At 42.4% G+C, this 22,104-nt stretch overlaps 2 protein-coding genes across 3 annotated transcripts in view; one reads left to right on the top strand and one right to left on the bottom strand.

Annotated features, from left to right (window-relative positions):
- RANBP10 (RAN binding protein 10) overlaps positions 1-13,561 on the bottom strand; it is an 84,166-nt gene extending 70,605 nt beyond the window's left edge. For both annotated transcript variants that reach the window (XM_067302819.1, XM_067302820.1), the window contains exons 1-2: positions 13,346-13,561; positions 12,290-12,401 (exon numbers count right to left, since the gene is read on the bottom strand). In XM_067302819.1, coding sequence (XP_067158920.1) covers positions 12,290-12,401; positions 13,346-13,550 — 317 coding nt within the window. In that variant the 5' untranslated portion in view covers positions 13,551-13,561. The remainder of the gene's footprint in view (positions 1-12,289; positions 12,402-13,345) is intronic.
- A 1,492-nt stretch (positions 13,562-15,053) lies between these two features.
- TSNAXIP1 (translin associated factor X interacting protein 1) overlaps positions 15,054-22,104 on the top strand; it is a 28,098-nt gene continuing 21,047 nt past the window's right edge. Inside the window, exons 1-4 of the mRNA XM_067302846.1 lie at positions 15,054-15,109; positions 17,972-18,062; positions 19,819-19,931; positions 21,442-21,565. Of these exons, the coding sequence (XP_067158947.1) occupies positions 15,054-15,109; positions 17,972-18,062; positions 19,819-19,931; positions 21,442-21,565 (384 nt within the window). The remainder of the gene's footprint in view (positions 15,110-17,971; positions 18,063-19,818; positions 19,932-21,441; positions 21,566-22,104) is intronic.

The raw sequence follows: 22,104 nt of genomic DNA, 5'->3' as shown, positions 1-22,104 counted from the left end.
TTAGATGAAAAGGTTTAACTTTTTGACATGTAGACTTTGGGTTATCTTGGACTGATATATCAGTACAACACTTATCTGGAGAATTTTCCTATACCTTAAGATTTACTCTGCACTGGGAAGGCTTGTAGACAAAAGTTATCTTTTAGCCAGCAAGCTGGACACATCCTTTAGACACAAACTGACCAACTCTGACCCCTTGCACAAACACACCTCAATGAGAAGTCTTCATCTGACACACAATCAATATCTATAGGCCAGGCATCACTGTAGGACTCCCACTGACACATACAATGTCCACAGCTGTAACTCCTAACATACAGACCCACCATAATGACATTTCAGCATCACTTCAGTGATCCCATCATGTCATCGATTCACAACTGAAGAGCTACACAGTAGGTCACATAGCTTATCTGATTGCTCCTAATCAGGTATAAACAAGCCTTATGATAACATCTGGAAGACTTCAGAGAACAGGATGCTAGAGTTTCCAGATCCCAAAGGCTAGATTACAAAAAATAATAATAATAAATAAAATAAAATAAAAAAATTCACATGGTTAAGATTTACCCAGATCTGAATCCCAATCTTTTATTCTCCACCCCTCAAACTCCTACTTCAAGCCTCTAACTCCCTAGACCAGAAAGTCAAACTCCTGCCTTTACTATTTGCTGTAAAAACCAACTTTGCATACCCATTACAGAAGCTGCATTGACTGCTGGATGGATGTTTACCTGCTGCACTCACAGTTTCTTCCTGTTTGGTTCTACTTGTCCTGACATTCACACCAGCTAGTGGCCAGAGAATGGGAAAGGCTTAGTTAGACTCAGGATCTACTATTTACACTTACCTGTAGCAGGACTGCTCTTTCCCATTCCAGAACTCCACATGCTGCATAAAGCTAGTCAAATGAATCCAGGGATCCAGTGACCAACAGTGCCTGACATGTGGACCTCAAGATGGCAGAGAGGTGGCAACCTTTTCTGGGGCTTTGCCCTCAGAGGTATCCCCCAAGAAAGCACAGATCAAAGCTGCATATGGCATCACAGCTCCTTCCTATCACACCACCCACCTTACCCATCTGACACATCAGAAAAAAGACATCCAGAATGAACTGAGAACTAGAGATGCTGCCAAGCAACACTTTGGAGTATGGCTGAGATGCAAGAAGCTTGCATGTTCTCTGCCAGAGGTGCACAGTTATAATGGTCTTTGTAAATAACTGCACTCAAGATTTGTCAAGTTCTAGGTCCTTTTGTTTGTTTTTTTAACTTATAAGATATGCATACATTGCTGAGCATGCAGTTTCCCCTTCCCACTGGCTTTTGAAGCGTTTGTCCAAGGTATAAATAGGATGAGCTGATTTTCAGTTCCCAATACCAGGTTTAAGGCTGTAAGCCTGCCTTAAAGATCTCACAGTCCAAACCATATGGATTCTTGAGAAGTCAGAGGAAAAACACCCAGAAGGGAAATCCATCCATGTGACAAGCAATCCTCAGAGTCAAAAGAACAAACGTAATGCTCAGAGAGCCTGCCAAACAGTCAGTGTAAGAAAAGTTTTTTGGCTAGTCTAGAGCTACTTTATGCAAGTAACCCACAGAAATACTTGGGAGCTCAGCACAAAAGTTGAAAACAGACCGGCCTGACAGCAAGTAGCTAACACAGAAATTCTACCACTTCCATCTACCCTGCTTCTCAAGTGCAGGAATAAAGTACTTACTAGGCAGTGGGAAGAAAGAAAGGACAGAGGAAAACATAGCAACAGCAACAGAACTTGCATATACCCATATTTGATATCCTTCAGTATTAAGGTTCCTGGAGCAAAAATCATCTCCCTGAGTGGCTGGAAAGCACCCAGCACTTAGAAGGCATTGCCATATGCAAAATAAATAAGAGTGGAGCAGAAGGAGGGAGAAAGCAGTTACTCCATAGCCATAACAGGACCAGAGCAGTACACTATATACAAAGAAGGAAGCATTTCTTTACCCAAAAAGCTGTAGACTTTCTCTAAGGATCTTAAAAACAGCATTTGTCTCAAATGCTAGTGCTGACAATTAGCAAAGCAGAGGCGTTCTCATGAAAAGAGAGGGACCAATTTGCCTTCTTTATTTCTTAATCTGTTGAAAGGTATCGAGTCAGGATGGTGAAATGACCCAAGTCTCTCCTCTTCCAAGTGCCTGTGAAGCTTACCTAGTAGGTAGACAAGATTCATCCTATCCGAAAGATGGGGAAATGAAGGCAGAAAAACACACAGCATAACCATAACACGTTGGTTACCAGCTAATTGTCACAAGCCTAGAATTCTTCTTTACTATGCCAGTTACACACTGAGAAAGTAGCCTCTCCTAGAACATGCTTTAGTACACATACTTAGATAGACTCTGGCCCCAAAGTTAAGAGTGGTTAAAAAAACAGAGCCATTAAATAACTTGTTCGGTAGGCCATTACTTCTAGTAAAGCAGCATTTCCTCCATCAGTTAGTGAACTAACAATATCACTACTACATGATAGAAATTCCTGGGATTGGTATATTATTACATGGGCCAGTCAAGACTAAGTGACTCAGCTGAGTGACGAGTTAAACAAGGGATGTTTTTCTCATCCAGAAATGGGTTTGTGATTCAAAGGTTTACTGCATCCTGCAATCATTTTTATTCCTTCATAAAAGATAACCACATCTATCTGGTAGAAATCCGGTCCTGCCAGCTATCTTGCACCCCACTCTTTCAGCACATGCACAGTTAAGCCTAAAATAAGCCAAATTACTAAATTAGAGATTAATAATACATCCCATCACACTGATAGCATTTCAGAGGCTTTTGCAGTTTCTTTTGCAAAGCTTTAAACTGTTATTCTTGTTGTCCAAGGTGGACCCAGAACTCATGCCATGCTTAAAGAGTGGAAAGAAATGACAAGCCATATAAACTTAATATCTGAAACTTCATATTCTTCCAGCTGCGATGGGGGGAGGGGGGGGAATGTTATTTCAATACACTGAAAACCAAGTCTAGCTTTACACCTGTTAAAAAATTACCCACTGTACATAAAATACCAGATTCCAACTCTCCAACTCCTCAGTCGAACAACAAATATTTTGAAACTATATCACACTGGAATATAATGAATTTCTAACATGGAAGGAGTACTGTTTTCATATGTGGATATTGTGCTGTTCTGTAACAATGCTTCAGAAATAGCACTGACTGGCTCCAGAAAGAATCCCAATTCCCCAAGCAGAGGTCAGTAAAAACAAATAATGCAAGATTGAAAAGAAACAGATAAAGGCAGAAAATAAAATTCTTAACAGCTTATTAAAAACAAGTATCCTGAGGCATAGAGGAGTCCACTGCACATTAGCCTGAAGAGCAGTGGAGAAGTTCTGAAAAAACAAATGAGCAGTGGAGAAGGTGAGCGATCAGAACAAAATTAGAGTCAGTAACATGGTAACAGAACACATTATCTCAGCCCATTCACGAGTAAAGGCTGCCAAAACTACAGACAGAAGAATAAAAACTTTTTCCCTGGACCAAGGCATCAGATTCCTAGCTCCCTCAAAATTTTAGAATCATGTTTAGAATCATGTCATAAAAACAGACTACCATAAAATGAGAACTGGTGTCTGTCAGCCATAGGGAAGGTCAAATCTGTCCCTTCTCTGGAGGAGTTATCTTCAGGAACAGAAACAACTGATGAGATATATTAACAATATATTTAGGAATATGGAAAGACAGAAGATAAAGATCAGAGATGACTACTTAACTTCAGCACCATTTAAGAAAGAAAAGGCATAATACAAGCCTATCGAGGCTGAAATCACTCTGTTGGGATCTGCCCAGAATGACTCCACCATAAACACTGTCACATCCAAAATGATCCCAAACACTGCAATGTACAGTGGTCAAGACCAACTGCCTTGCAAATGTATCTGAAGCTAAGGTGTCCTGCTAAGCTAGTTTTCTAGCTTTAGACTTCCAGTTCCGACAGCTGACTTCTCATCTAAGTCAGCTGGTATTCAATAAAGTTCACATAAACCACATCAGTGGCAATGGTGAATTCAGTTTGGGAACAGCATAAAGCGTCACTGATGTTAATTCACTGATTATTCGTTCTGCTTGCACCCAGTTGAACAAGTAGGATTTTTGTTCAGTTTGTCCTGCTGATTAACTAAGCATACTTCCAAACACACAGTTCAGCATTGCTGAAATTTTTTATCTCATATATTAAGGAAGTTAAACAGGATTCCATGACCATATGGATTTAGAGTGCATGACTGCCAGTTTAAGCAACATGACATTTTTCCTGGAATAAACAAAGTCTACAAAATAATAAAGAAAGATACTAGAGATACAGCAAATATCTAACAGAAAGATATCTTTGAACCTATGAAAGGAGGATTTACTTGCTAACACAGGATTTCATGAAATCTTGGAGAAAATGAAGTCTCTTCAATAGATACCTGTTTGTAAGAAGCATTTTTTAATTGTGTGGAAAATGCATTACACATAAATTAACAAACAGAAAATGGCAATGGATATACTTATGAAATATGAATACTTTAACACAGAGACAAATACCCAGAGAGAGAGCTAGGGAGGGCACTGAGAGATTAATGCACACTGAATTCACAAATCTTTATGTGTTGACATCTCCACAATAAGGAATCAAGGCTAAAAGTAGAAAACATCAATACTAAGAACTTGTTCACAAGAAGAAAGATTGTATCTCTAGTAGCGTGCAAATACAGATCTAGCATTATACCACAGGCACATTGTAAAACTCGTTCCTAGAAAAGCATTTAAGAAAATTAATCTGACCATAGAGTCACTACAATACAGTTAACACAATTAAACTTTATGGGCTGAAGTTATATTCCAGCTTCATAGTAAATAATAATTTCTTTTGCAGTTCATCAGCCCGAGCTTCATAAATGAAGGAAAAATTCTATTAAAAAAATTATGCACCTTGTACAATTTAATTACTAAACAGAAAATTGCTTAGTTACATAATCCTAGAACATTTAAAAAATTAGTTCCTATTAGTCTATAATTTGATTTATTCATTATAAAAATATTCTGAAGAATCAAAGCATAATAATGTTTTACAAATATCCTAGAAATGTTCAATTTATTCTACTAGAATTTACTTTTGACTAATTCTTACCTTTTCTATAGCAGATATTTAGAAACAGAAGGGGGAAGACACTTTTCCTAAAACTTTCTTTTTTTACTGTACAGAATCTCACAACTCTAACCGGACAGAGGAAAAAAAAACAACAGGAAGAAAGAAGCACCCAAGTGCAGTGAAAAAGACACATATAGTAAAGAGAAAATCAGAAGTGATGAACAAGAATTAAGGGAGAAAGAAGATGATACCTCCTAGGTGTCTCACCAGTGGCCCATCACCATCACTAATTCCATTTAATTTCCTTATTTCACAGATTGCTTTAATGGGAAATTGATATTCTACCATCACAATGGATGGGCCCAAAATACTTCTATGAAGTGCAGAGTTTAAGCTTCTACTTCATTGTTTGTTTTTTAATAAAATGAAAACACAGCTATCAAGTGCAAATCAGATACTCCCATCTCACAATTTGCCTTAAATTTAAAAAAACTGCTTTCAGTCTTACCCCAGTTTACAAGAGCTTAGCTGAGCAACAACATAAAAAAACCCATCTAACATGATGCCATCAACTGGTGTGAAATCTCCAAAGAAAATGAGAGTGTCTGTGCACTTAGGAACACCAAAGGATTAGAAGAAAGAACAGAGCTCAGCCAGCCAGTAGATGAGCAAGCAAGACTTGCTTGGGCAAGACTGTAAACATGAACAAGGTGAGAACTATTCATTCAGTCCAGTTGGGCGGGATTTATTTATGAGTTGGCTTATTTACATGAATGTCTGAGGCAAGGCTGAATTCAAGTAAACAGATACACCCGCAAACAGAAGAACAATGCTTACCAGCTGGTTCTGGATTCTAGGAAATGAGGTGGGAAAAAACAAAAAGGGGAGGAAACCAGTTATTTACAAGTTTATCAGACAGAAACAAGGGCTCACTCAGCACAAGTAGATGCTAGAAACCCTCAGCTGCCACACACAATTCCTTAGTCTACACTACAGCCACAGCCAGACTCACATTACGAGGTGTCTGCAGTATAACCAGCTGATGGATGGACAAAGACAACCATGCCATTAAAGCCACTGACGTCAGAGAGGACACGACAGGCCTACCAGCATCTGGAAACCATTAGAGCACACTAGCAAAAGGCTTTTCAAAGAGTCATCGCATTCACCATATGCTGAAGAGAAATGGAAAGCTGACGAACAGAAATGTAAGCAAGGGAGAAAGCAGTAGACTACTTAGTACTAATGTAAAGCCTGCTAAACAACCAGTACATCTGATTTTTCTTTTTTAGTCAGGGAAAAACTGAGCTATTTTTAAGCCTGGGATATGTACTTGGCCTAATATGATGAAAATTCTTGTGTAAGAAAGTAAAAAAAAAGATTTTAAATAACCTGGTGGAGACTAAGCTATATTAGCTCTTAGGCCTCTTTCCTCAATGCATTCTTCACTCCCTCTATCAGAAAAATGCCTGTGATCTAAGCTATCACTGACTGACGTCTCTGGACAGCAGACTGAAACACAGTCCAAGCTGGTGCTGAAAGAAGGATACCAAGGCTCACTATTGCCCATGTCTTCCAACTCTCCCTCTTCTGTTCCCCCTTTTGGCCTTTCACTTAATGCACAGAAAATACTGTATCAAGGAACTGATGCAGCTGAAAATCAATCCAGCAAAAAGACAGTTAACTTGATCCAGATCACTACACAGTAACTAGTGCTGGCAGAAAGGAAAAAGGGGGGAAAAAAAATCATGGCAGGAAAAAGAGCTAGACTGATTCTTTCAGCAGCAGCCTACCAGAGATCAGCTTGAAGTTCTCAAGAAACTGCCTCACTCTAGAAGCAGAGGGCTGTGCCACAAAGCACCTCCTCTGCCCACAGTCATGCTTGCTCTTTTGCACACAATTGCCTACATCTAAAGCCACTGTGGACACACAGCAGGCCTCTATCATTCCAGGAAAGATCAGACTTATTACAAAACTCCAGCACCCCAAAGTCTCTGCAAGTAAGCTCCTCTCCAAAACCAAATAACTACCAGAAAACACAGCTGTTAACAGCAAACTGCTATCACAAAGGCAATTCACAAGCTGCTTGACTGCCTTTTTTCCAGGAACAGCTCAGAAACAAACAGAGAGAAGGCTGCAAGCCAGATGACTTTTGCTAGAATTAGGAATCTACTCACAATCAACATCTCTGGGGAGTCCTCCTCAGTCACACTGCATCACAGCTCACCATGTGAGTGGGGGAAGTGGAACAGGTCAAGAAAAAGAAAGGGCAGTCAGGAGCAGGCACTGTCACCCATAAGACAAGACAGTTCACCTTGCCCCACAAGAAAGAGGATGACAAAGATGAACCATCCTCCTGAGTCACAACAGCATGCAGGTTGTGGGTTGGCTGCCCTACTCTGATGAGTCTTCCAGACATTGTTCCTGTTTACCAAGTGGAGATCATCTAATTGGGAAACGGAAGCTTTAAGATGAGCTGACAAGTCAAGAGCAAACACAAACAGAAACACAGATTTTACATATTAACATATGTACGTGTGTGTGTGTGTGTGTGTATACACATATATATAGTGGATAAAAGCCCAGTGTGTGTGTGTGTGTGTGTGTGTACATATATAGTTAAAAAAATTGAGGTTGAACTGTTATAAAGACTACTGTGATAAAAGCATGAGTTATTTGTGGCAACTCAGGAACATTAGGGTCATGTACGTTTCTGCCAGTCTGTTTATCTGAGCAATGCTGGAATCAAGCCATTCACAGAACCATAGAAAGGTTTAGGCTGGAAGGGACCTGGAGAGGTCACTTACTTCAACCTCCTGCCCAAGAATAACTTTGGAAGTTATATCAGGCGGCTTGGGGCCTTGTCCAGACAAATTTGAAGATGGAGATGCCACCACAGCCTCGCCAGGCAACCTCTTCCAGTGCTTAACCATTTTCATAGGGAAAATATTTTCCTTATGTCCAGCTGGCATTTCCCTTGCTGCAACTTGTAACCATTGCCTCTTGTCCTTTTGTTCTGACAGTACTCAGGAGAGACACACAATGGCACAGGAAATTAAGTCCCCAGCCAGTCTTAAAGAGTGTACTTCAACAACAGTTTGAACTGAACTAAATGAGAGTTACTGCAATCTTATTCACCGCTCTCCCAGCTCAGCCTCTCCCTTTATCGACTTTCCTTCAACCTCATACTCAGCCAATTCTGGGAGTAGAGTCCTGAAAAGTAGTCTTCATTAAAAAAAAAAAAAAAAAAAAAAAGGCAAGCAATTACTGACATAGTGACATCAATAGATTAAATCTTTAAACATTATCATTGTTTTCATGTGGCCAGTTTTCAGCCAGTTACCTCCTTGAACTAGCTCACCATAGGACTGGATAATAACAGATGGCCAGCGTGAGGAAAGGTGCGGAAACACAAGGCAAAGGGAAGGACAGAATCCCACAGCCTTGACTAGTATCACCCTAAACTGTTGTGGAACTGCTCCCTGTGTGTTTCCAGCAGTCAAGGAGGTAAAAAGAGGGCTGTGGTGCTAGTTGCAGGAACTGTAAACTAAATTCTGTTCTAACGCCAGGGACCATCTCCCCAAAGACTAAGTAGTAAAATCATCAGATCAGTCTACTGTCAGATCTGATTTGTTATGTGAAGGACATAGCCCTCTTTTCAATGCAATTTTTTAAATGGTAGCCTAGCAGCTGCCCCCCTCCCAGGAAAAAAAAAAAAAAAAGTAGATAAACATGACCTCTTATCAGTAAAGAATGAAACAACCAGAATGGGAAATGACTAGTGTTCAGCTAAAAACAAATCTCAATCATCTTTTTTTAATGGTGGTTATATCTCAGTGTGTGAACAGTGAGGATCCAAAGCTAAGAAAAGCTAATAACCTTAAAGACTTCTAAAGTACAGTACACCAATGGATCCCTAGACGATGCTCTTTGCATAATGTACTTTGCTTTGAAACGTTAGCCAGAAAACTAAGCTAGTTTTTACCAGTGCCCAGGCAGAAAAGTCTAGAAACAGTAAAGAGCAAGTTGTCATAAACTATTTAATATGTCTCCAGGACAAAAGCACCTTTACAGAGCAGGTGTATTACAGGGCAGGGCAGGGCAGGGCAGAAAGACAATGCAAAAGTGGAAGCTGTTCTGCCAGATACAGGTGCAGTGCCACAGTGATCTAAGGCGACCTGTGCCCATGCTGCTGCAGTCCCTCTCTCTTCCCTTGTGTTGGCACTGGCAATCCAGAATTGCAAGTGTCTGACAGTCAATTCAAGATCCCTCTCTTATCAGATCGTGTCATACAAAGGCAATGTCTCTTGTCAGGCTGCAAAATTAATCATATGAGCTTCAGAATGGTATTCTTATATCCCTAGTAAAAGACACTTGGAGCTTCTATCCCATTTCTTACCTCCAACATCAGTTTGTGTGGTATGTCAGCAACTGTCAGCACATAACTTGGGTATACAGTGCTAGACTATAACAGATTTATTAGCACAGAAAGGTATCTATCTTGCATGCTGAGTAAAATCAATCAGAACTCCTTATGGCGCATTTCCCGAAATTCATTCCACCAAAGTATTTTTCAGGTAAGTCTTGTTTTGAAACCTGATCACTCACGTTTTAAACCTAAATTTGAAAAGCTATCACAAAATTCAGAAAGAGTAAACAGAATCCCATGATCTTTACCTCACCACTCCATGCAGCACAAAAAATGACAACCTACAAAACAGGAACTTTATACCCGAAGTACCCACCCTGAAAATGAGCTCACAAAGGTTTCTCTTCCCCTCCCCCTGCTAAAGGGCTTCCAAGACTTTCTAGGGACATGCTTAACCATGTTGGGCGCTTGAAAAATCCTTTCCATTCCCTCCAATCCCTTCTTCAAATTCTGGCATTTTATTTCTTTAAACTGAAGCCACCATGGTGTAACAAACACTGAAGAGCTTCACAACAAGCAAGATGTCTCTGTCCCAGTGCACGATTACAACATATTGAGCCCCAAAAGGGCAGACTGAAAAAAAATAAATAAATAAAAAACAAACTATTAAAGATGAGACCAAGTACATTCTAAGTGACAGACAGGCAGTAGCTATAAAGCCACAATTACAGAACCCAAGTACTGCAACGCCTAAGACAAAAATCTGAGCACTCTCTGTGTAGTTCTGTGTTTCTCTCTACCAGCAAAAGAAAAGTCAGGTACAAGAATGGTTGAGACAGAGGAGCTCTCCAAAGGTTTGCCACTGCACTGATTCTTACAATGCCACCAGATCATAGCTACCAAGTTTTCATGATTATATTACCATAAGGTTAATACACATGGTTCCATATCTTCCAAAATATTCCTGGAAAGTAACTGTAATTACAGAATACAATAAAAAAGGATTGTTGAGACAGAAAACACTGATTTTGGGAGACAAGTGGCAAATTCCATTATCTCCCCATAAAATTGATGTAGACCACAGTAAGGATTCAACGCTGCTCAGTGACCTTTGCTAATGTGATTTCTTTAGAAAACTATCTTGAAGTGCATGGTAAATGATTTTAATTTCAGCAGTTACATAAACCAATCAAGCATGGGGTTTCAAAACAGACAAACAGTTAATCACAAAGTCAGTGAACTGAAAGAATACAGATAAGTCTTTTCCCTGCATTTGTAAAGTGTTCAGCCCAGCATCCACCTCTGGACAGATGAAAGTTTATGCCTAGTAAGTATTACAAAGACAATGCAACACAATTCAAGACCCTTAGCAAGTCCCTTCTCAAACAGGCCACTTCTCAACTTAACAACAACAGCAAGAAATTTCAATAATTAGAAATTATATCTGTAATCCGGTTTCTACTGGGAATTTTTGCTGCCCTTTCTACAGGCCCCTAAATTGCCCAGAATTCAACTTGTTTCCTGAGAGGACTGGATTATTGAATTATACTCAGTACCTTCTCTTATGCTGCTTTCCTTTCTGTATGGTTCTGTGATATTCATCCTTTAGCAAAGGAAAAAAACAAAAAAACACATGCACACACAGCTGGTTGGTATCTTTTTCATGGTTAAAAATTTATCTATACAAGCAGCAGAAGCCCAAATCTTGTTGGTAATACCCCTTCATTATTTTCCCAAGTTTCCCAGCATCCTGAGTAGGATATAAAGAAACTCCACATACATCCTGGTCCAGTTATACTTTGGAATAGAATGCCTAATACAGTCACTGCAAGACTGGATGAGATCCAAAATTCACTGCCAGTACAGTTCACTGAGGAGTCTCTCAACAGAGTAAGGCTGTTCCCATGTTGCTTCTAATGCTACTGACAGGATTTGCTGCTTTTGCAGTTCTTCCAGATGCTACTGCTCTTAGTATAGACCAATATGGCAAATGCAGTCTCAAAGTCAGCCTAAAATATTAAATACTGCCACAAAAACAATGATCGGGTTTCGAAAAACATTCTCATATCTAGCATTCTGTCACCAATACAGTCTCCCAAGCTTGCACAATTGTTATCTGCCATAATACTCTGTGGTGCAATCAACCCTTAGAAAATGACTCCAAGTCCAAATTCAGGTCCTGGACAAGAGATGACAGACGCTTCAGCCTATATTCACAAATACCTCATATCTCTTTCTTTGAATACCTCCTTCATTCTCTCCTGTCTATATAAATGCTAAATCCAATGTCTATCCACATTTCAGTAGAAATGCGTCCGTGAAAACAGTTTGAGTTACAATGTGTACATCCCACACTGCAGGAGAAAACAAAAAAGCAACAATTCCTCCATCTGTCATGAATCTATCTGGGCTAGGTTCCTAGGTCATCTCTGTGACACCATATTACTTCGTTTCCAGTTTCAGCAATCTGAGTGACCAGACCTAGTTAGCAAGAAAAAAAAAAAAAACACTGTAACTTAAATTGTACTAGAGACCTAAAATTTCTTAAATTGTTGTAATTGCCCATATCAAACAGCACACAAAGAAACTGCATAACTGTCTCTGATTCCAGAGCATTCTACCACCTTCACGTCTATCAACCAAAAAAATACAACCTTCCAATGATGTACCTGCCTGTTATAACCAACAGCCATATGACTTCTAACCCTTCCAGAAAGCAGGTCTGAGAACAGCAGAGTTGCTAAATACACGTCCCTAAAAGTGACGTGTATTTCGAATCAATTGGAATAACATACTTACCCATCTCTACCTTTACTGACAATCTTCACTTCAAAGTAATAAATGCCACAAGCTGCAGGTATGGGGTGTGTAGCCCTGACTGAGGCAGCATCCTTGTGATTTTTACCATGACCTAAGAGAGAACAGAAATTTAAGTACTTATGGGATCTGAGGTCTCTTACATTTTTTTCTAAAACACCACTATCTGAATGCAGCAGGGATCCATTTCTGCATATATTTAAAAATTAAAAACTGATTTTTCAAAGAAATAAAATATACAATCTTGCACTGCCGTCATGTACAATTCCTGCACTACGAGCACCATAGTTTTTTCTTTGTTTCCACTCAAAAAGTAGTGAGATACTACCTCACCCCCTTCCCACATACGTAGTTTAAAAACCAATGTACACAAACAGAAAACAAACAGATTACACAAGACGGGAATTACATCAGTATTTATCAATCAGGCAGGAAAAGGTACGATCAGTTTTTTGTGGGGGGTTGGGAGAACTGCCTCCAATAGCAAGAAAGAAAAACATCAGTGTGATTCCCCAAGTCTGAAAATATCTATTTTGTATAAATTCATGTAGCAAAAGCCACAGTTATACAATGTGTCCACCACATCCGCCCCCTTGGCTAGATTTTAAGTGGGATGACAGAATAAATAGAAAATCCAGCTACACAGATGGGCCCATGCCCCGTCTAGTGATACTACAAAGTAATATATGGCACAACACACGGTCAGGAGAAAAGCCCTCAGCTCAAGGGCACATCAGTCTCCCAGCCCCAGAAAAGACTCGGTCCGGGGTTAAACCCGGCCACAGCACCACCGCCGAGCTGCTCACCCCCTGGCCGCGGCAGAAGCCTCGTGGCCCCTCCGCCCCACTCCGCTCCCCGGCCGTGGCGCCCCTGCCCCTGGGGGAGGCCCAGGACTACGGGCAGCCAGAGCCGTGGCCACGGGCAGCCCGAACTGTTGGCACGGCCTGTCGCCCCGCTGCCCCGGCGGAGCGGCGGGGCCGAGGGCGGCGGCGGGGCCGCGCTCCAGGCCGAACCCGGCCCGCCGCCCCAGCCCGGCACCTTTGTAGTGGACGCGCAGGTTGCCCTGCGAGAGGCCGATGTAGTTGTACTTGTCCTTGGGGCTCCAGGACCGCGGCAGCGGCGTCTCCTCCTGATTGACGGCGGGGTAAAGGCGGCGGAGGCGTTGGCTCAGCTCCTGCTCCTCGGGCGGGCACGACAACCCCGAGGCCCCCCCGTGCAAGCTCCCCGCGCCCGCATCCGCCATCTTGGATTCGCTTTGTGTCACCGGGCGGGGAGCGAGGCCCGGCTCCGGCCGCCAGCCAATAGCGTGCGAGAGCGGCCACAATGGGGCCGCGCTGCCCGACGGGAAGCGGAGTCCTTTCCTCTCTCGCCTGTCTGCCGCTCGCTGCTCGTTGGGACTACAAGACCCTAAAGGTCCCGCGTCCCAGGCCCCGCCATACCTCTCCGCGCGCTGCAGCCTGGGAAAAGAGGCCTCTTTTGCCGGGCGCGCGTGAGGGTAGTAGTGTCTAGGACTTTTACTCCCAGAATGCCCTGCGGTGGCGCGGCCGCGAGGGCCCGTCGAGCGCCTACCGGCGTCCCGCGGTCGCCTCCGCGCACGGGCTGGTAGCAGCCGCCCCGCCAAGAGGGCAGCAGCGCTGTTATGACGGCCTCGTGCTGGACCCGACCTCTCCGCAGAGCCCTCTTCTCTCTGGGCTCTGGCCCGGGCCGTGCCGGGACTGCTGCGGCTCGCGGCCGCACCAGTGCGTCAGGCGTTGCCGAGGCAGCTATGGCAGCGCGCGGGGGCGTCCTGAGGGCGCCGGGCGCGTCTCCATGGCGACGACGTGTAAACAATGCACCCGGTGCAAGCTATGGCGGGGCGCCGCGCTCCGCCGGGCGGGTAAGGGCCGGGCCGGGCCGGGCCGGGCCGGGCGGGCGGGCGAGCGAGCGATCAGACAGGCAGGGTAGCAGATGCCGGCGTCTGCCCTCTCCTCGACGAGAGACCAGCAGAGCTCTTCTCCTTCCCCGGAGCCGTGGTACTTCCCTTCCCTGTAACGCGTACAGGAGCAGAGTCTGGGGCAACCCGCGGGTGCTACAGGGGCGGCTTCTGCACCACTCCGTCTGTGTAAAATGAGCGTGAAGTTAGACCATAGGCGGGATGAATTCATTTGTCCACGCTAACGGTTCAGCGAGTGTAAGTGAACAGTGAAGAAGATTTGCAAAAATTGCTCTTAGGACTTCAGGATATAGCATCTTTCTAGCAAGGGCCACATAGACAATAAAAGAAGGAACTTCTTGAGTGACTGCTTTAGTATTTACTTTGCAAGCATTACTGTTCATAGTTAACTAAAAAGCTCAATTTTTTTGGAAAATAATGCCTCTTTCTCACAGTTGTTTTCTATACTGTACCATCTAGTGAGAGCCAGTGCTTTACCTAAACATCTGCCTCTACTGTTAATACCATGTTCCAGTTCATTTCGGTATTTGAGAATAGCTATGGAAGCAAAGAGGTCTCCTTTGTTTTCCTTTTCTGAAAGATTATGCTGGTCTTCAAGCATGTGGTTCTTTGTTCTGCAGACTACCCTTTGCCTACCTTCTGAGAGTGCCTGGGAGCAGCCAGAACAGCACTGCTCCAGAAAGGAGGGTGAGCCAGGTGCCCAAGGTGACTACAGCACAGGCAGGGCCCACACCGACCAGGGTGGGGCCCCACAGCACCCAGAGTAGGATGCTGACAGCAGGATCCTTCTGTAGTCCCAGATGAAGCAAAGCGATGAAGCAGGTTCAAGGTCCAGCCAGCAAGTCCAGTCAAGAACAGCAGGAGAGTGGGTCAGAGACCGGCTGGAGATGAGATTATAGCACAGGTCCAAGGTGCATCCAGCAGACAGGGCTGAAGACAAGTACAACTATAGCGCAGTACAAGCAAGGACTGAAGGCCCAGGCTTGAGCTTAAATAGAGCTCCTGGACCAACAGGCAGAGGATGTGTGAGTGGTGGTCCCAGGGGAGGCTGATTAGGGTAATTAAGGCCTACTGGTGCATTGGATGCCCTGACAGCAGCCTGGACAGCCTCAAAAGGAAAGTTCTGAACTGTTCTTGGCCAAGCCTACTTTTCTCTGTATGTCGTGAGCCTCCTCCTGGCAGAGGGAAGCGAAGGCTTATTTTATACACACAGGTGGATCTTTGGATATCAGATTCAGATAATGCAGGTAGTCCAAGAGCATGCTATCTCTGCCTTTTCTATTTAAGGGCTCCACTATGAACAGTGGTATGGGCACTGTGTCTTATCCAATGAGCAAGTTTTTCTTGCTTTAATTTTACTAACTTTCACAATGCTGAAAAAGTCTTCATTTCCAAATCCAGACAGTCTGTAGCACAGTCCAAGTAACAATCAATGTCACTCATGGGAGAAGACCTATGCCCTTCTCTTTTTCACTTTGTTAAGGTAGGCTTCTTAAAAATATTCATAGCACCTGAGAACAGGCATCTTTCCATATCCAAACATGGGCCATCTCATAGTCTGAGGACCCTACTTTTGTCAGGAAAGTGAAAACCTGTCATATTCCTGGCTGGTAACACACTGCCTGCTCTCCTGACTGATGTGGCTGTTTGGACTGCCATTGTCTTAAGATCCCATCCTGCAAGAGAAAAGCAAGCATATGCTCTCAGGTGATTAGTGGACTCAGCAGTTCCAAAAGTGAATAGGAGGGTGCTCAGTACTTTGAGTATAAAACTGTTAATGAGTTTAGCTGCAGATATAAAATAATATCTGTTATTACATGAGTTATTACATGCTTAATGGTCTGTTATATATTGGAGATTTTCAAAAGATTGTGCAGTTCTGTAAACTGTTGGCCACTTCATACTCATCCTGCTCCTTGGCCCAGAGCATCCCTGGATATTGTTTACTAGTGGAGTCTGATCTTCTCAGGCATGGCTCACAGTTGCCCCTGCTTTCCAGTGCCTCCTTATGGCTGGGCATGTAGCACGAGCTTCCACTACTTCCTCATGCTTGTGAAGTTGTGCCATGAAAGCATGTTGGGCCAGGTACACTACTCTCATAAGAATGGTGTTCTCTGTTTGTTTTGTTGTGTTTCATTATCACTACTTTCATTATCAGTATGCACTGAAAAGATGAGCTTGGGTTAGTTTTGTGCTGGGCTGATGATTTAACCAGCTTATTAAGAGGTCCTATGAGCACTGGCAGTAGCACAAGATACACTGCAGGAGAATACATCTAGAAGGAAGAGATTGGATAGGAGAACAGGACTTTTCAAGAGTGGTAAGCTGTTAAGATCAGCTCGCTGTGTCTCGGGGAATCTCACCCAAAGGCTGTGGTTCCTTGGGCAACTGAGCTGACGTGACTGCTTGGGGTTTCTCTGCCCTTTCTATTGCTGGTTACAGAATCCTTCCCCTCCTTCATCAACTTGTGATCCTCAAGTCCTTCTGTGAGCCACCTCCACTGAGGGGTGAACTTGCATGTTATGTCTTAAGCCATTCTAACTTGGTAACTGCAGAAAGTGATTTAGGTTAGTTTATCTTTGGATTAGCATAGTAAAACAACTCAGAGCAGTGTTCAGCATGTGCTAGAGCTAACACTACATAGGCATTGGGAGCCTGTTGTGATGCAGAGAGGAGCAGGACTTCCCCTTTCAGCAGTGCTGGGCTGTTACACTGGCTTACCACATTTCACAGAGCTACAACCTGGGGCTGCCATTTTATGAACTAGGATGAGTGATCCAACAGTTCACCAGATATGTTCTCACACCCTGACTCTGTGCTGGCACTTGTTAGACTCCTTTGAAAGCTAGTTCAGCTCACCCCCCACACACCTCCCTCCAAAAGCAGATAGCTGGTGAGTTAGATCTGCTTAAGCTCTAACATCTGACTCCCACCCAAGCATGAAACCACACTGGCGGTTGAAGCCAGTTCTTAGGATGTCAAACAATGTCTGATCATGCTGTGCTGATGTACAATAAAGTAACTCTGCAAATTCATTTTGATCTCTGGATATTGCATTGCTTTACCATATCATGGCAACCCTAATGTTCCACCAAAATACACATGCAATCATATGTTTACTTCCTAAAAGCCCTATTCTCCTATACATATCAGTTTCTAATCTAGGAAAGAGAGCTCCAGGTTATATCTGTTGGCTGTATGTGTTCCACATTTTGCTAGTTTCTCTGGTTGTTGGTCCATCTGTCCTGTGGCACTACTGCCACCCCAGAGAGCTAGCTTTGCAGGCACTTTGGGGACCCCAAATCCCAATTCTTAATTTATGGGCTGCAGTCAGCTTCTCCAGCTCCATTTCTAACCTTAACTCTTCAGAAGACCAATTCGTTCAGGCTTGCCCAGCTGCAGAGTGCATCTTGGCAATGGATTAAGCAAATGATTACTTTTATTGGGACAGTGAGGAAAGTACCAAACATTGCACCAGTTATGAAATAGCAAATACTAGAGTTCAGCAGTACTACAGCCTGATCCAAATAATCTAAACCACAGATCTTTTTATTCAGTCAGTCCCTCCATATATGTTATCGTGTTGGCTATTTTCATCTGTCCAGCACTTCATAATTGGCTGTTTATTTTAGGTGTATATTAAGCAGATTCTCAGTCTTCAGACATGAGTAGAACCATGTATTTAGTTAATTCTGTGTATTTTGAAAAGTGCCTTTCTTGCCATTGCACAGGACTTCTCTTGTATCTTCCTCTGAGACTCCAAATTGCCAAACACATATCGACAGACTGAAATACATCCTTTCCAAGAAACAGAAGACTCCGGTGAGTTGAAGTATTCCAATGAAACATCCAGACTTTAGCTAACTTAGTGAACATTGATGTCTTGCTGAAAGCTCAGGGATCATTCCAAACTATTAGGAAGTCAAGCAAGTTCTAGTAATTTTAATCTTTTTTATGAAGAGAGACAAAAGCTGATTGTTGCTGCAAACTCTTGCATTTCATATCCAGATGTCACTTTTGTGAATTAATTACAGAATTTTTAAGTATGGAGTATAGGGGAAAGGCATATAAACGTTGTTCTTGGCTGCAACTTCTTGAGTGGGCATACATGCCAAATACTAAAGCCAGAATTTGACCCATATATTTAAAAAGCAGACCTGAAACTACATGCTATTTAATCGTAGGCCAGGAGCTTCCTACAGAACATCTGCTCCCTAGTATTTATCAGTCTTAGTAAATAAAGTAAACTAGTATGCTGAAAAAACTATATCCAAATTATGAGAAATCAAATTCCAGGAACATATATACCAATAACCTAATTAGAGGTTTAGGGCTGTAAAAGTCATATATTATTTATTTTGGGTGGTTTTTTTCATTAGTATTTTGGTTGTACTCCAGGAATGTGCCACTTCTGCAATGAGCTGTATGTGCTACATTAGTACAAGAAATTAAAGTAGTATTTTGTCCCTAGAACTGGGACATTCACTAAGCACTTTCCTCACTGTACAAAAGATTTTCAAGTCTCAATAAATTGGAATCCTACTGTTTCTCCAATATAATCTCCCTGCTTCTTACTGCCATTAGACCATTTAAACTACTGACGTTTTACATTTAACTATTTCAAGGCTTGACAGGCCTTAAAGCTGGGTTTTGAAAGTAAAACATCTGGAGTCAAAGAGCCCATATTTAATTTTTTGTAAAGTTCACACTTAACAGGAAGCAATTTGTATTGGATAATCCCATATTGATTATATAGTTGTAATAATGAAGACAAAGTAGAGCGATCCAGCATAGCTAATTTACCCCCCCACCAATTATACTGAGAAAGTTCCAAAGAGGAAATTAGTTAATAGACTCAAAGTTAATATGAGGATTCTGCTTTCAGAAGAACTTATAATTTCTGAAGGAAAATTAATTCATCTATCATTTTCTTTTTACTGTTCATCAGAGCTTGTCTTCATTACAGTTCTACACTTATGCAATTCAGGTGTTTTGTGTAGGTTCACCAACCTGTGTTTAAAACTACGTAAGTTAACATAGCCAAATGTGTCCCCACTATGGGATAGCCTGTGGACACATACCCTAGAGCAAAAATACCCAGTGGAAACAAGACCTAAGTCAAACCTCCTATTCTGTTTTTCATATAAATTAAAACAAGTTGCTGATCTGTTGATTCGATGCTTTATTTTTCAATGGTCCCAGTATAGTCCAAGGAACTATTCTTCATCCAAAGATGTGAACACTTTCTCGCAATCATGTAGTCTAGGCAGCATGAACAATAGCTACCAGGGGATTGTTTAGAGGTGCACCCGTTTAATGAATTATGTTAGTTTGTGAAGATTGTTTCTTCAAAGGACAAAAAAGCTCAACGAGTTTTCAGGTGTGGTCAGTCCTGGCTGAGAAGAGTTTCAGGGTATGACCCTTTTCATTGTGTTTCACTGTAGGCTTAGAAAGTTGTATTAACTCAGCGTTGTGAGGCATCACCTGGGCTATTTCCATGTTGTTTGGGTTCTTTGCTGTGGATTAGGACCTAATCCATCTTTAGATACAGCACACAGACTCTTTTTTTTTTTTCCAGCCTTTCCAGCTTTCTACTAGAGGCCGCTGGTCCACATGGCCTGCATTTGCATCAGGGCAGACAGTCCTACAAAATCATAAACCGTGCTGTGTCCCAAAGGAGAGAAAGTCCATGTAAGCACAGCCTGTATTAACAGTTAAGTCACCAGGATAACTGGAAGCAGTTTTTGAAAACCAAGAGTTACAGAGCAGAATCTCTTCCAGCATTGTTAGTGAGAACACTGATGTTGGGTTGTCTCATAAAACTTCAGCCTAACAGAAAAGACGTTGTTGGTTCTGACTAGCAACTCTACAGGAGACATCAAATATATGTAACAGTGAGTCACGCTTACTAAAAATGTTACCATAAAATATTATTTTTTGATGATTCATTGATGTACATTATGTATGACCTTGTCAGGGCCCTGAGTGAGCCAACAGGCTCTGTGAGCTCTTTTCCCACCCTAGGCTGCCTGTGCTCAAGACCAGTTCTGTTATGGCCCAACTGTGTAACCTGGGATCAGGTGCTGTAAAAGCTTTGCGAAAAAACTTATTGGGGCCTCCTTCTCTTCATTCAGGCCCTCAGCCTTGGTCCCTGCCTGAGCTATGTTGCAGCCATGCCTGTGCCCACCTTGTACCTTGCTGATCCTGGCCTGCTGACTGGATGTCCCAGCTTTGCCTCAGACCTTCCTCATCACTACAGACTCACCTGATGATCACTGGAATATGGGTGACCCTGGCCACGTTTGGGGACCTACTCTGCTATTCTTGTTGGGGTCCTGTGGGATTGTACCCTATAGGGACATTATTGCCCCTACTTGCCTTGCTGTCATCCTGGGGTCCCTGCTCCCCTTCCCTTGTGGCTGGCACAGTCTGCTGCTCTCCAACAATTAGCTCTGACAAGGACCAAGGTTGAGGGTCTGAGCTTAAATGCAGTCCCCAGGCAAAGGGGTGGAGGCTCACAGTGAGCTTTTCGCAGCTCTGTGTCACACCTTAGCTGTTTCCCAGCAGTCTGATTTCAGGTTACAGCTGTGCTATCACAGAGCTGGCCTTGAACCCAGGCACCCAAATGCCCAGGGGTAGGGGAAGAGATTGCAGAGCCTGTTGGTCCACTCACAGCCATGACAGACCTGCAGGACACAGAGTTGTGGGTGATGTGATAATAAGGATACTTTGGGCTTTTTAGTTTTAATTCTATCTGGTTTTAATGTATGAAGTATTCATGATGAGATCCAACAAAGGGACACTTGGTCTAGAACCTCAGGAAATAGAATATTCTATCAGTGCTCTTTACAAGTAACAAATGTTCTCCTTGACTCATTTCAAATAATGCAATTAGCATTTATCCTTTTCTGATACAGAACCCACTCATCTGTTTTTATAGCAAAAAGTATTGGGGGAATGCATGCTGTTCTTAAACTGAAGAATAATAATAGCAGGTTGTCTAGAATAGCCCCTGTACCATCAAGCCATTTCAATCCTCTATTGTATACTTTATGATTTTCTCTTGCATGAAAGAAATATATATTATGGTTAAAAAAAAAGTCCACTCTGAAGTAATGGGCAGTAGGGAGAGAACCAAGATACCTGAGCTAATTGATTGTAAGTCCATACTTGTGTCCCTTCTTTTCCTATGTCTCTACAGCAATAAACAAGCTCTTCTTACCATTCCAAAGCCACAATACTTGGAGCAACTGGAGTCTTACTTAAGGAAAGAGCTGCAGTCTCTTGACCTGACTAAAAAGAATTCCCAGGAACTGAAGTTACAGGTCTGATACAAAGTTCTGTTGACTTGAAACTACATGCTGACATGGATTTCTTATTTTAATTGATCATTCAAAAGAAAAAGTAGATGAGAAGTGTAGACTCCCATAGGTAAGGTAGTATTGGATAAGAAATGATTTTGCACATGGCTTTAGAGAACTTGCACAGAAAAGAAGTTATTTATGTGTTGGGTTGTTTTTACTGCATATCTTCTATAGCCATTTCCATTTTCAAATCATCAAAGTTTTCAAAAAGACATAGTAACCTAAAGTGGATTTGAAACAGATTTGAAACAGAATTTAAATTCCTGAGGATTCCTACTTAAATCCATAAAGCAGCAAATGCATAGGTTCCCAGATTTTAGTTGCAAAATCTCCCTTGTTTCTGAAGTTACATTTCTGCATGTGACAAGGAGGGGCTTTCTAATCTAGCTCTTGCCTAAGTCTAGTCAGGATTCTCAGAATTAGCAGTTTCTCCAGGGTCTGATCCTGAGGGCTAGTTCTGAGCACTTGAGAACACATGAGCTGGAGACACTGAAAACCAC

The sequence above is a fragment of the Apteryx mantelli genome, chromosome 10, assembly GCF_036417845.1.
Source record: "Apteryx mantelli isolate bAptMan1 chromosome 10, bAptMan1.hap1, whole genome shotgun sequence".
In the NCBI taxonomy this organism is placed as follows: domain Eukaryota; kingdom Metazoa; phylum Chordata; class Aves; order Apterygiformes; family Apterygidae; genus Apteryx; species Apteryx mantelli.
The sequence above is the reverse complement of the archived record's forward strand: the minus strand, read 5'-3'. Positions and strand labels throughout refer to the sequence as shown.